This window comes from Nelusetta ayraudi, unplaced genomic scaffold (genome assembly GCF_046127955.1).
Source record: "Nelusetta ayraudi isolate G7.1 ecotype Tasmania unplaced genomic scaffold, CSIRO-AGI_Nayr_v1 ptg000026l, whole genome shotgun sequence".
In the NCBI taxonomy this organism is placed as follows: domain Eukaryota; kingdom Metazoa; phylum Chordata; class Actinopteri; order Tetraodontiformes; family Monacanthidae; genus Nelusetta; species Nelusetta ayraudi.
Genome location: NW_027466076.1, coordinates 10,427,569 through 10,441,527, shown reverse-complemented (window position 1 = coordinate 10,441,527; position 13,959 = coordinate 10,427,569). Strand labels below are relative to the sequence as shown.

The window sequence follows — 13,959 nt, the reverse complement described above, 5'->3', positions numbered from 1 at the left end:
TAAACGATGGACGATGACCATGTTATGACAGCAGCATGTGATGCCCGTTCATATATATTAGATGTGAATGTGTGTGTGATATTCAGCGAAATAAAAACACGTGAGAAATGTATTTCTGCAAATTGAAATATTAATCGAACATTTGGCATCAGTCAGGAGGCTCACGGTGAAGCATCTTCGACATGTAATGGGTTTGTTCTTTCTTTGGCGGGGTTGGGGGTAAAATATAAAGCACAAAGAAAATAATTCGTATTTTACAACTCTTTTTTTTTTTTCTTCATATATATATATATATATATACAAGAACAAGAAGTCTGCCTTTTGTCCCACACATCGGTTCAGTTTGGCTGCGTCGAAATGCAACTTCTGCCACATCACAGCGCTTCAGTCAATTTTAGAGAATCAAAATGAGAACAAATGTCCGTCTTTCACAACCAGTGTCATATTTTTTTTTCTGTAAACAAACATTCACAAAGGTAGTATCAGGAGTATCATAGTAAAAAAAAAAAAAAAAAAAAAAGGAAAAAAAAAGGAAAATAAAAATATAGGTAAAAATAAAAAAAATAAAAAAAAAACCTTTCAAACAGCGCAGATGCAGACAGAATGATGTCGCATTGATAGTGAGAAGTGGTTCGAGGAGGAATGACGCACAACTCTGCTGTCATACGCTGCCTCCTGCTGGTCCAATTACATTCCTACACACAAACGGCCTTAAGATGATTTCCGCGCTGAGGCTCCGACGCACAAAAAAAAACAAAAAACAACAACAACAACAACAACAACAACAACAACAACAACAAACTAAAACGTAAGACTTAGACGATTTAAAAGGGTTAGTCGATGCAGCATCCAGTTCCACCAGCAGGGGTCAGCCAGTTCAACCGCCGCTGGGCGGAAGTGGTAGAAACGGTCATCAGGAGTCTCGTCCAGTTGCACCAGTGTCCTCTGTGCTGGGGTCGCTTTCTTTAGTGGGGCTGTGACCGTTCTGTCCGACGATTATACTGCTGTACATCTTCTGCTGCTCCTCTTTGTAGGAGTCTTTCACCTTCTGCCTTTTCAGCCCTCCATCCCTGCAAGGGCAGTGAGGGTGGACAGTTAACTGACATGGCGAGGGAAAATGCTCACGTGCGGCCAGTATTGAATGAGTGGGATGAGCGATGTGGAGTGGATGATCCTCACCACTCGAGGTCCAGAAGTCCTCCCTTAAGGGCGATGGCAGATTTCACTCTGCTAGCAAACTGAGTGGCGTCCTCATCCTCCTGTTTACAAAACAAACACATTTGTTTTGTTTTTTGTTTGTTTGTTTGTTTTATAGTCCGAGGCTTAGCCAACAGACTATAACCCAAATTCATATATTGCCTCTAAACTTAAATCTATCCTAAAATGTAGCAATAGTTGATGTGGACCAGACAAATTGTGGCCATAGGTTAAAAAAAAAATACAAATAAATGTCCACACAATGAGAATCGTCGATAAAAAAAAAATAAAATAAAAAAAAAGTTGGGTCACACGCAGACACGCAACACAAAGACACGCGGTCAGACACACAAGGCACGAAAATGTTCCTCGGCTGGCCTGTAAGTCATTCATTATTTGAGGAAATGCTGCCCTCTAGTGACTATTTAAAGTTCTGCACGAGGCCCCTCCCAACCTTGAATATGAGGAAGTAGGGGAACAAAAACTCTTAACATTCCTCTGGTGCTAAAATTAACGCAGTTGGATGTTAACGTTGGAGTTCATTTAAAGGAGAACGATACAGATTTCCTGGTGAACAATTTAATTGTTTTTTGTAAATTTTTTTAGTCATAGATGTAAATATTTGAAAATTAGACCCCAGATCATCGGTTTGAAAAACTTTTTGTTATTCAAGAAGTCCTTGAAATTGATGAAGATGAAAAATGCTCAAAAGTTATCTGCATTATTGGAGTTATTTGCACTTTTGGATTGAGGCCCTCTCTCTCATTGTTATATGAGAGAGAGGGTATTATTCTTGAGTAAAGTGTGTGTGTGTGTGTGTGTGTGTGTGTGTGTGTGTGTGTGTGTGCGTGTGTGTGTGTGTGTGGGAGGGGGGGGGTTGCTAAAATAAATTTTCATGGAAACACGGAAACACATCTGCGAATCCTTTTGCAGGGTATCCAAAGCTGAGATTCAGCAAAAAATCAACACTAAGAAAGACTAAGAAATATGTTTGTGCCTTATTTTATTGCAAATTCTGGAACTTACTTGTTCTTCACTGCATTTTTTATTAAGATTTTATTACCAACATCTTCTCTGTGATCTTCCATCTAATATCTATGAAACAGTCATGTGATCATCACGATTTGTTGTCACCATCAAAGCCACATGAAGAAAAATAAGAGCAATTCGTTTGAAAGTTTATCAGACATTGAAGCTTTTTTTTTTTTAAGAAAAATAAAAAAATAAATAAAAATCTGAAACTACTACTACTTTGTTCAAAATTGAAATTGTCAGTGGCCGAAGAAGCCCCTGCATGAACTTGGATTGCTGCCGATCCGCAAGTGGCGACAGGGTCTCGGGCGTACCTGTAGGGTCATGGGGGGGAGGTACCACACGTTGACGACGATGGCCCAGCTGGTCATCATCCGCAACAAGTAGCTGACCATGTTGTATTTGCTGCTGTTCCAGAAAGCGTCGCCGAACCTGGGGTCGTACTGACGCACACACACACACACACACCCTTGAAAGAGCTGAGACTGAGTTCGTTCATTGAAACAAAGCTGCCTGGTGTGTTTCACGTTGCTGTTAGCTGAACGGCCCAATGCGGTCAGGCTTAAACACTGTGGTCCGTGTTTAGTTTGTGTGTGATGAAGTGTTGTCGACACTAGGTTGCCTTTTTCCAGTGTCAGCAGATGAGCAAGATAAAGAAGATGGCGATAAGAAAAGTTGTCACTTTCTGCAAGTATGAAAATTGTTGTGCACAGCAAAGGCTGCACAGTCCAAAAAGGGCATTGCATTAAATTAAGCACAGTCTTGAGATAAATGAGTTCACACGGAAGAGGGCAGGAGTATGACCTCAGATTTAGTTTGAGATTGGATTTAGAGGGCAACATGAGAACATTCTCTACACAATAGACACCAAAAAACAAATATATATAGATATAGATATATATATCTATATCTATATATATCCATTAGCTGTACCTTGATTGAGACTGGGTAGATTGTCCCGCCAATTTCAAAACTTCCCTTCTTGAACATCATGACCGAGGTGTTGTTGATGCAGGTTCCTGTTCCACACGGACACAATGCCAGAGGTCACCTGACCATTAAAGTCACCGACACCACCTCACACAGTGACGGCTTCAACGCGGCTCGGCTCTCACCTTCGGGAAATATCAGGATGGGAAGTTTGGTCTTGGCTGCAACATGAGCTCTCAACCTAAACCCACAGACACAGAAGACCGGATTCACAATTAGTCACACGAGGAAAGCTCATCAGAACCCATGATAGCGAGAACAGAATGTAGTCCACGGCCTGTCCTACCATTTTTGTCTTCACAATGTCCTCTTTCACTTTGATTTTTTAGGGTAATTTGTTTTGGTTGAGGCACAAGTGAGCTCTAGATCTTCTTTTCTTATCACCGCTCAACCATCTGACCACTTGGTTTGTCTCAAGTTCTAATCATTTTTAGAAGAAACAGAGCAGTGACTCTACCAAGACATTCTGATACAGTCGTATCTGTCTTTTTGTTGTTGCTATTCTTGACGATTAAGAGTTTTGTCATTAATGTTACACTTCTGAACAAGTTGAACAAAAATCCGTCATTCAAAGTCATGTCAATCAGCCCCAATGTGTGCTGTGCGCGAGAGGGTTCGTTCGTAAAGAACAGAAAACGGTTGTGAGTGAAGTGTCGCATTTTTTTTTTTCTCTCTTTCCAACAGATCGATGAACCCGCAGCGTCTGACGCGCCCTTGGGCCGGCTCACCTGCTGGTCACAGTGTGTCTGTCCTTCATTTCAGACCTCTCGAACCAGACGTGAGGGCACGACCTCACCATCGACCGCTGGATCACCCCCATCAGACCGCCGTGGATTTGCCCCACCTGTTGGACGGGAGGCGCGAAGCAGTGAGAGGTTCAGCCGGGAGGAGGAGGGAGCAGCGTCTCGGGCGTCACTCACCATGGCGTAGCAGCCGTCGTTGGCCAAAATCACAACGTCGATGGGCGACGTGTGATTGGCCACGCAAATTCCTCCTTTCTGAGGCCTGTTCTCCCTGTGAAAAGGAGGCGAGACGTCGCTGGTGAGTGCAAATGATTTGCTTCCCTTCTTCTGAGAATTGCGGTAATTTGTTTTAAAAAAAAAAAAAAAGAAGAAGAAGAAGGAGAAAAAAAATGTATGCACACTTTGAACAGTAACTGACTTGTTGTGGTAGTGGATGGTGGCTGACAGACCCCGGGCGCAGATCCTGTAGCAGGTCAGATGGATCAGCTCACTCAGCCAGTGCTTCAAACTGCATAGAGCATAGGTGTCAAACTCTGGCCCGCGGGCCAAATTTGGCCGACAGTATCAGTACATTTGGCCCTTGAGGCAAAACAAAATCACCACGAGAGCTGCCAGTCCCACATGTAGCACATGTACTGCTCGTACTACAAATCCCAGAATCCTCTGCTCAATCAGGACAGGATGTTCATTGGAGGATATTATTATGACTTTGTTGGATTGTTGTTGTCCCTTTATTTCTAAATTCAATATTAGCATTTTCAAAATCTTGAAGATTAAATCAGAAGGCTGCAAATAAAAAGAGGCGTAAGATTTTTATTTATATTTTATTTATATTGATGACTTTTTTTCAATTTGAGCAATATTGCAATGTTGCAATATGAAGTTATTTAGTGTATGGTTTTAAGCTTTGCTTGTTCCATATTCAGTTTGAAGCAAAACTTGTTTGGGTCCAAAAAAAAACGGTTCACTGTTATGTCTTAAGCAAGGTTTTTTTCAGTCACTATCAATGTTGGCCTGAGACTTTGTCCAAGTTTGAAATTTTGGCCCATTCTGTATTTGAGTTTGACATGCACGTGCAAGACTTTATCTGCTCAACTCTGCAAGTTATTGTGTAAACAGCAGCAGACAAGACACGCAGCGGTTCCTCTGTGTTGATGTGGGTACCTGCTCTCGGGGAGAAATCCGACTAGGACGGTTCCGATCACCAGCCACGAGAGGCCGATGATAGCCAAGGTGATCCTACAGAGACAGCGGTGGGAGGACAGTGAGGTTTCTGTGTTTATAGTTCAGTTTATACGCGTCTTTATCACGTTATTCAGGAATATCTTTATATTGTGCTTCGTGATTTCATGCGCTTCCTTTGTATGTATTTTATTTTGCTTTATAAAGCAGCTCAGGTGGGCCTAAATACTCTGCACAATTGCATCAATTGGACAATCAATCAAAGCGCCAAATCCCCTTTACAAGGAATCTCCAAGCGCTTTGTACAGTGAAAAAGAAAAACCAACACACATCCACAAGAAATTCATAACCTGGTCAATTATTCAGAGGGACAAACCCAACAGGTGATGTGAGTCTTAAAAAAAACAAAAAACTGACTGACCTCAGAGGGAAGAGGACGCCGTACCGCACGACGACGCCCACGACCCAGATGATGGTGAGGCGGAGGCTGATGTAGCGGAAATTCTGGTTGGTCCGGGTGAGGAGGTTCCACGAGGCCAGCTCCTCTGAGGAGAAGCGCTGCGTCACCTGGTCGTCCACGATGCTCTCCAGGCCCCTCTTGCAGAAGTAGAAGGCGTCGCTCAGCGCAAACTCCCCCGCCGCCAGCGACTGGCCGCCGCGCAGCTGCTCCATTTCCTCCTCCATTGATCCCCCGGCCCGCTCGATAATGCCTGGGCATGGGGGGCGGCTCGCCGTTAGACCAGCCGGTTGACTCGCGCTATCTTTTAATCTGCGAGCGAGGTTTGCTTTTTTTTTTGCCCGTCAGCGGGACTGCACGAAAAAACAACTGGGTCAAACGGACAGCGCCGGCGAGTTTGCTTAAAGTTTATCTAAACATTTACACACTGATAATGCATCATAATTAAATATTTACAGTGGATCGAGAGATTGCTAAATCCAGAAACGTGTGGCCATCTCTGCACACAAGCTTACGCTTCATTTTAAGTCCATGCTTTTCTGCTTTTAACGACACAGAGACATTATATTTGGCCCGCGAGGCAATGCAAACAAAGTTAAGTTATTCATTGTATAGTATTAAGTTTTGCTTGTTCCATGTTAAGGTTGAAGCAAAATTCGTTTGGGGTCCATATAAAAAGTTTCACTGTTGTCTGCGGGAACATTTCTTTCAGTTGATATCAATATTGGCCCGAGACTTTGTCCAAGTTTTACATTTTGGCCCACTGTGTGTTTGAGTTTGACACCCCCGACTCTTGGTTCCCTTCATAATGCAGCAGGGTTAAGTTGGGGCAGCTGGACTTGCTCTTACAATCTTGAAGACGTTTCACGTCTCATCCGAAAAGGCTTTTTCAATTCACAACCTACAGTGAGAAGCATTCAAACGCAAGAGTTTTAAGCGCTTGTGTGTGGGAATTGAGTTTCAGAAGGTCATCGGTCACGTCACTGCTGTGTTTACAGTTTCCTGGCGCCGCCCCGCAGGTGTTCAGAAAATCAAAGACGGCAGCTTTGGCCGCTCCTTTGTGGTCAGTGGATATTCACTCGGCTGGAGATTGATGACGATGGCACACGGAACGGTCTGCTGTACTCTGGTGTTGTGTAACATCGAGTACGTGATTCATTAACCTCTAAAAAAGAAGCACCTCTGTGCGGTTTAACACAAGGAGTGAGATATTTGCAGTGAACTGAACCAGCTGAGCTCTGTTCCCAGGAACATTTAGGAGCGATGGGCCTCAGTGGTAGCATTTTCTTTAAAGCACTCCTCCTATACAGAGCTGCTCTACTCCGGAGAGGAAATGGTTACGTATTTCCCAAGGTTCAACTTAAAAACTTCAAGTGAGACTTAAAGGAGCTCCCAAAACCGCAAGGACGGCGCGCGTTACGTTTCGGATCACGAGAACGCTGACAAATCACGGCTGTTTAACCCCTGAAGCGAGCAGCCTGGGATCTGCGAGTGAGGCAGCAATGCCCCCACGCTTATTAAAATATATTGCTTCTGACACACTTGTCCAGCGCTTCCCCTTTTTCTCCCCCTCCCCAGCTTCAACTGCACGGGAGTCTGTTATTTGATTAAGGTTACGTAATGCGCAGTTGCGTCATCATCCTGAGACCAGCCATGTGTTTTCCAGGCTACACCTCGACCAACAGATGTCGTGACTGACCAGTAAAGAGCCCCTGCCCGTGCACGCTCTCTCTCTCTCTCTCCCTCTCTCTCTCTCTCTCTCCGTCACTCATGCCACAGACGCACATGCTTGCACAATGTCACATGATCTCTGTCAGCAGCTAAAACAAATCCCTCATGCTTAAAACCGCAGTAGCAGCCACACATCACATTGCCATGTAAATGTGGTTTTGGACAGTCCACAATTGCACTGGAGGCCACATTCATTGTTCGCGCTGGAGGCTTGTTTGATAGTGACGATGGTGTAATTGCGTATTGGCTTTTACAAAATATGACATAGTGATTTCCAACTTAAACCACTGTTCATGTGACTCACAAGCAGAAATACAAAACTGTAATATTACACTATTTTATTATTAGGATTATTAGCAAATTCCTCATTTTAACTATTTATATTTACATGCCATGTAAGTCAAAAAATCTTGGGAATTTCCAAATGTGTTTTATTTTATGTGGCCACAGTTCACCAGAACTCACCATTTGGCAGAGGGACCGGGACACTGGGCTGCTCCTGCCTCCCTCTCTGGATGCGGCCTGTGGCCCACTGTGAATGAAACAATTCTCGGCTGAAGTTGCTGAATTCCTGGTTATTTGTCATACATGCGTACTAGCGAAACAGCAAACAAGAACCAAACAGTACTTTCATGGGCTATTGTGGAGAAATACATAGGACGACGTGTCTCGTTTCCCCACCTCCAAGATTTTGACAAGGACCTGGATGTAGACCCCGGTGACGCCCAGAGAGAGACCACACATGGCTGGGAGCATGATGAGGAACACCACCATGAACATCCACAGCTGGAAAACCCCAACAGCCACACCCCACAGGTCCTCCATCATCACTGACAGCTGAGGCAGCCACAACAGTTCAACAGGGGTCACGTCATCATCTGTAACCGGGACAAAAAGACAACAAAAGCAGAGTTAGATTTACTTCTCATTTAAATAACCAGAGCGGAACCATGGATGGTGCAGGATCGACCTTCCTTGGTCCTGAGTTAGATGTACTAGAGTGAGGGATGAGCGTGAAATCACATTTAAGCACTTTTGAGTATTTGCTTATGTAAATATTGAGGGTAAATCCTTCCAGTCACCTATGTAGAGTACTTAACGCAGGTAAGAATCAACTTAGTAATTCGATTAAATGGGATATGAAGGACATTCGTGTATTATTCCCAAAGGGTTTTAACCATTGTTGCCAATTCTGAACTAATTTGTTCAGTATGTATTTGACCCGGGATATTCGCACCCGCATTTAAACCCACAGAACAGTTTTTCATCACGACTACACTCCTGGATTTGGTACTTGGGAGCCTCTTTACCATGTAACGTTACACCAACTGTGTTGACTGGTCTGCTGCCGCTGGACGTGAAGTAACTTCAGCCATACCGTTAGTCGAAGTCTCACACAAAGTCCCGTGGAAAACACGCAGCAGCGACAAGCAAAATAAAAATGTCACGATAAAAAAAACAACGATGAAAGATAAATACCTGAGAGTTGGTCATATATTTCACAGTGTGTTTAACGTCCCGCGGCGAAAACACACACACACACACACACACACAAAAAGCTGCAAGTTGTGTCGCGACGTTCCGTTTAAAGCGCAGCCCCGAGGAGGGAAGCGAGGGGAGGGGAGGGGTGGTGAGAATGTACAGGAGGGAGGGAACGACTGTTTAAGCCACGCCCGTCCGTTTACGTCATGCGGAGCAGGCTGCGCAGGGAAAGCGCAGCGAACCTGCAATTCTGCGACGCCTCGGCGTTGCTCGTCATCAAGCTGGAGATTCAAGCATGGCGGAGCCGTCTGTCCGAATGCCCGGGATTGTTTTAGCTTCTTTAATGTTTCAGCATGTCAACAGTGATTCCGACGTGGTGAGTGCAGCACCCACGCCTCATGAAATCATTTGTTAGCACTTGTCACCGCTGGACGCTAAATTAAACGTCTTTTTTTTGTAAACCGGGAAACGTGATAAGCACAGCAGCAGAAGTTGCTCCACCTAACTTCCAAGTTCACTGGCTTCTGTGTGTTAGTAAAGTTCCAGATCTTGCAGCCTCTCGTCGTTTGCATCTATGGAAAGTGTTGTTGTTGTTTTTTTATCTTGACTTTCGTGGGGTAATTCTGTTACTTTTGAACTCAAACCCAAATCAACAGTCACCCTGCAACAGACCCTATTTAATATTGAGCGTATATATGAGTACAAGCAACTGTGGATATTGTATAATTTGTTAGCCACGTGAATGTGATACCGAATTCGTGTATATGCCGCCGACAGAACAGTGTGCATAATCAATATGTGGAAATGGCGCCCACTGTAGAGTCACGAGAGATTTCATTTCTTTGTAATTTAAATAATGTTATATCATATTTCATTGCATTGCATGTTATTAAAAAGCGGTTAATGACTTGTTGTAGCACAAAGAATCGTTTTCTAGCAGAAGAAAAAGAAGGCCAGTTGTCTTCCTTTATTACATTCAGTCATTGTTTTATTTAATAGCTTGAATACCCCCCCCCCCAATCAACAGTGTGCAACTGTTGTCTGTCCAAATATTGCAGATTTGAAAGTATGTGAAAACTGTTGCTTGTGTGTGTTTTTATTTTATTTCTAACGTTCCAGGAAGGTCTTATCCTCGGGGAGAGCAAATTCGAGGAGCAGGTCACCATCAGCGATTCTCAGGCTGACCACATTCAGATCGAGGAAATATACAGTGAGTTGGAACTGATCACACCCGGTGCGACCCGATCGCAGAGTTATGATGTGTATTTGCTCTTTTACAGACATTCAGCAGCATCTCCCCTGCCACAGACTCAACAAGTGAGTACTGCACTGGGAATCTGGAAACCAAATGCAGGCCTAATTTGGTCCGTTGGATTTAGCAAGACTCACAGTTCACTCACAGAAAGTCCATGCCTTTGATGTTTGCAGCTTCCATAACAGTGAAGGAGACGTGAACTTGGATGGCGTGAAGAAAATCCTGGCAGACAATAAGCAGGTAAAAACTGATTTTCATGACTATTTGAAGACTTACGGTTGCCAGCACTGATGAGGGTTTTTGTATTTTGTTTTTCCCCGCGCTGGAAGGAGAGTGTGATTGGCTGGTACAGACAGCGCAGGAACACAGATCAGCAGATGAGCTTCAGGGAGAAGCTCGTCCACGAGAAGCTGAAGAGGGCTCTGTCCAACCCTCACATGATCTTTGTGCTGCTGACGCCCAGCAAGGTCACAACGCCAGGCTCAACTCACAGGATGGAGTACGCCGCCTTCATCTCACGTAGCAGGTAAGTGGATCCGCTCACTATTAATCCATCCTGCTGACAAAAGGTCAAGCGGTCCTTATTATTTCAGCTATTCGGCGTGTTGATTTTGCTTTCTAACTGCAATCTTCTGTGCACCGTGGAGGCTGTTCCTGAAGGTTCCCGTGCTGGTCAACAACCTGGGCCTGCTGGAGCAGTTGGCTTACTGGAAGGTGTCCTCCCCCTGCTCAGCGGCAAGTTACAACCTCACCATGAAGAAACACAGGTACAAGCCCACTCGTTAAAAGTCGCAGCCAGGAAGGGGACAATACTAGTATGATAACCCCATGGAAAAATTCTAAATTTATCACTGGATTTCCTTACCAATTTTGAAATGGGCTCTTTTATGCTGAACACAGTTCATCTTCTATTTGTGTTGTTGTTTGTATGGTATTATCTGAATTGTATATTGGGAATTGAAAATGAATGTGTTGGCTGGCAGCTATTTGTTTTGTTTATGTTTTTGTTGTTTTTTATATTACTTTCTTTTTTAATTAATTTCTGGAGATGAAGGGGCAGATACAATAAGATTAGTCTTCTTTCTGCTCCCTTTCATTCTAGGCTGGAGAATGTTTGTTTTGTTTTTTTCTTTTATAAAGAATAAACAAACAAACACATTAAACTGGCTCTAGGATATCAATATCTCATTACTGGTAACAATTCCTCATTTGTCTCCTCTGTTATTTACAGCTCCAGCTTCTTCTCCTCTAATGGGCTCCTGAGAGAGGTTGACGAAGTAAACAAAATGAATGACTCTCTGCAGTCGGAGCTGGAGGTGAGCGCTCAGAAGAGGCTGTTTGAAGTTGGAGTTGCATCTCCCCTCTTCAGGATTGCTGTTTCCTTTTGTACAGAAAGCCTGTCGCAAGCTGGAGGAGAGCGAACGTCTGGTTGAGACGCTGCAAGCTGACGTTTCCGCGCTCAAGAAGCAGCTGAGTGAAAAGAGGCAAAATGGAGCAAATGGAGGTTTGCTGTCGTTTTTCTTATCCGAGATCAGCAACACTCGAAGTAATCCTGTTGGTTTGAAACCAGTCTCTTTGCTTGCAGCCTCAGACGAGGATCCACCCGAGGAAAAGAACAACCTGATGCTGCACAAGGCCATCAGAACTCTGTTCGCCCGCGCTCCCCTGTTACACACTCAGACTTTAAATCTCGCGGCGCATCCCGTCCCCGAAACCTGTTGCTGCTGCACGGAGAACAATGCAGAGGGGACTGCGACGGCGCTGGAACAGACAGACGCCGCAGAAGATCAGGAATCACTTTCCCTGCTCTCCCCATGCAGGACAAAGCCTCAGAAAAGACAGAGAGGAGCAGATCTAGTAAGGGAAAGGAAACGCAGAAAAAGCTGTTCCTGAAGTGAATATTGTATTTTGCAATGATGTATATCAATTGACTGTGTTTTCACTTTTTAAAGGTAGTCACAAAATCAGTCCAAAAGGCTGGTTTTAAAATCACTTGACAACAATCAAGATGTACTTCTCAGTTATTGTACTGAGAATGTATAGGTGTATATGTTTTTTAAATTAGTTTGAGAATGTATTTGGAATTTATTTTTTTTCATTAAAAACTAATATTAAAATGAATTACTAAACAGAAACTGTCGCCACGGCAGCAGATATAAAAAAAAAATGTCATTACAAGCATTTTGGTATTGGGCATTCAACAGTAAAGACAACTAAGGCTGTTAGAACATTTAATTTTTCTTTCTTGAAAAATAAATACATTATGAGTTGCACAGGTCGCAAAGAGAAAATCTGTCAGCAGTCGTGCGGCTTAAATACAACACTTTATTGAACAGGCGATGACACAAGATTGGACACAAACAGGGAGCCACTAATCCAGACGCTTGATACTGCAGATGTTCGGATCCTTCATAAACTGAGGGTGTTTGTGCGTCACTGGCATGAAACCTGGTAGGAGGAAAAACACAAGCGTCAAACTTGATGATCTACGACTTCTCACAGGATAAAACGATGAGTTGATCCTTCAGAGTTATTGTGGTGTAAAGGGATTTTCTTTGACAGAAAGTTTATTGTTTCAGTGACATTTCTTTCTGGTAAAACATTGATTAGACTGCAAAGGAAAATAAACTCACCCATTGAGTGGGCTTTCTTTATGGCTTTGCTGATTTCCTTTTGTTTTCTACCACAAAGGCCTGGGGGGGGGGGGGGGGGGGGGGAATACAAAAGTTTTGTTTTTGTTTTTTTTTAAACGTGGAAACTAATCCACATTAATGAGACGTTTTCAGGTTCAGCTGCTCACCTGTAATGTGTCTTCCATAAATTCTGCCGGTGTGGGGTGAGATGAACTGCGAGAGAAGCTGTAAAGAAGACAGTTATGAGTAATTACATCTATTTTGTGCAGACACTTTCCTAAAAACACAACACTTTAGCGGGATGTTACGACCAAACATAGAAAGGGACGAATTTTCTGCCCTCATAAAATTTTGGGTGGTCACACTGAGGTCCAGAAAAAAAAGGTATGCAGTATGCGTTTAAGACTTTAAACTGAGCCTAGAGTGGACTGTTGAAGGTGTTTTGTTTGTTTTTTCTGTTTTTGCCACGATCCTCACTTACCTGGGTGTTTCTGTAGTCCACTGTTATATTGCAGAGGATACATCCTTTCTGTTGTTCTTTGAACGGGTTTTCCATCTGTGCAAACTTTGAGATAATAAAGATTACGTTTCCAAATGAACCATACAACTGCGCAATTCATAAGAGGTTTTGATAAGGTACAGTGATTACCTCATCCTTTAGATGTACGCTTGAAGACGTTGTAAGAGTTTTTAAACCTAGAGAGGGGGAGAGAGGTTAGCATGTGTAATTGCAGCTTACCGGTTTTCTGGTATCGTTAGCATGAGTGCCAGAGAAAACATAAGGACACTGGAACAAAACTACGAGTAAAATAAGAGCAGTTAATTTAAATTTGCACAAAGAAACACCGACACAGAAGTTGAAATATTTCTGCTGTCTGACCTGTGTTTCCATGAGGCGCTAAAACAGGTTTTAGCCGTTGAAATACCCGCAGCGTGAACATTTTGACCTGTGGGGAGACAGGATGTTGTCAAACGGGTGCTTTCTGCTATTCCCTCCGGTTTTCAAGTTAACAGTTCCTACCATTGCAAATAGATGCAGCACACTTTATCTTACTCTTTGTCTTTTTGTTACTATTAAATTAAAAAAAAATACAGTTAACTTTTGTGTATGAATGTATGAATGTAAGCTTAGTTTTTATTGCGAAACGCAGTTATTTTCATGAGAGGAACTGTTTCAAACTGACAGAATTAAATTACACCCTGCCAACAGACCTGCAAATATGTGTTTGAACGCTGCCATGTTCCTGCAGTTGTGAT

At 43.3% G+C, this 13,959-nt stretch overlaps 3 protein-coding genes across 5 annotated transcripts; 1 reads left to right on the top strand and 2 right to left on the bottom strand.

The window, feature by feature from the left end:
* Positions 1–298: 298 nt before the first annotated feature.
* gpat3 (glycerol-3-phosphate acyltransferase 3) lies at positions 299–8,981 on the bottom strand. 2 transcript variants are annotated; one of them, XM_076029814.1, is made up of 13 exons: positions 8,812–8,981; positions 8,014–8,210; positions 7,798–7,864; positions 5,566–5,854; positions 5,127–5,201; positions 4,381–4,470; positions 4,140–4,233; positions 3,948–4,063; positions 3,345–3,400; positions 3,163–3,248; positions 2,544–2,672; positions 1,180–1,259; positions 299–1,070 (listed from the first exon to the last, which is right to left on the bottom strand). In XM_076029814.1, the coding sequence occupies exons 2-13, from the start codon at positions 8,158–8,160 to the stop codon at positions 914–916; spliced, it is 1,386 nt and encodes a 461-aa protein (XP_075885929.1). In that variant the 5' UTR covers positions 8,161–8,210; positions 8,812–8,981; the 3' UTR covers positions 299–913. The 2 variants fall into 2 exon arrangements, with proteins under 2 accessions (XP_075885929.1, XP_075885930.1); XM_076029815.1 differs by lacking the exon at positions 8,812–8,981 and adding an exon at positions 8,643–8,781.
* Positions 8,982–9,032: 51 nt separating this feature from the next.
* On the top strand, positions 9,033–12,767 carry abraxas1 (abraxas 1, BRCA1 A complex subunit). Of its 2 annotated transcripts, none has more exons than XM_076029816.1 (9): positions 9,033–9,190; positions 9,934–10,024; positions 10,095–10,131; positions 10,243–10,309; positions 10,399–10,595; positions 10,717–10,836; positions 11,301–11,385; positions 11,462–11,573; positions 11,655–12,767. In XM_076029816.1, exons 1-9 carry the CDS (start codon positions 9,110–9,112, stop codon positions 11,960–11,962), a joined length of 1,098 nt encoding a protein of 365 aa, XP_075885931.1. In that variant the 5' UTR covers positions 9,033–9,109; the 3' UTR covers positions 11,963–12,767. The 2 variants fall into 2 exon arrangements, with proteins under 2 accessions (XP_075885931.1, XP_075885932.1); XM_076029817.1 differs by having other exon boundaries at positions 11,439–11,573; positions 11,655–11,793.
* mrps18c (mitochondrial ribosomal protein S18C) lies at positions 12,381–13,705 on the bottom strand. The gene is made up of 6 exons (XM_076029818.1): positions 13,583–13,705; positions 13,352–13,398; positions 13,184–13,267; positions 12,870–12,927; positions 12,703–12,762; positions 12,381–12,517 (listed from the first exon to the last, which is right to left on the bottom strand). Exons 1-6 carry the CDS (start codon positions 13,641–13,643, stop codon positions 12,441–12,443), a joined length of 387 nt encoding a protein of 128 aa, XP_075885933.1. The 5' UTR covers positions 13,644–13,705; the 3' UTR covers positions 12,381–12,440.
* Positions 13,706–13,959: the final 254 nt, after the last annotated feature.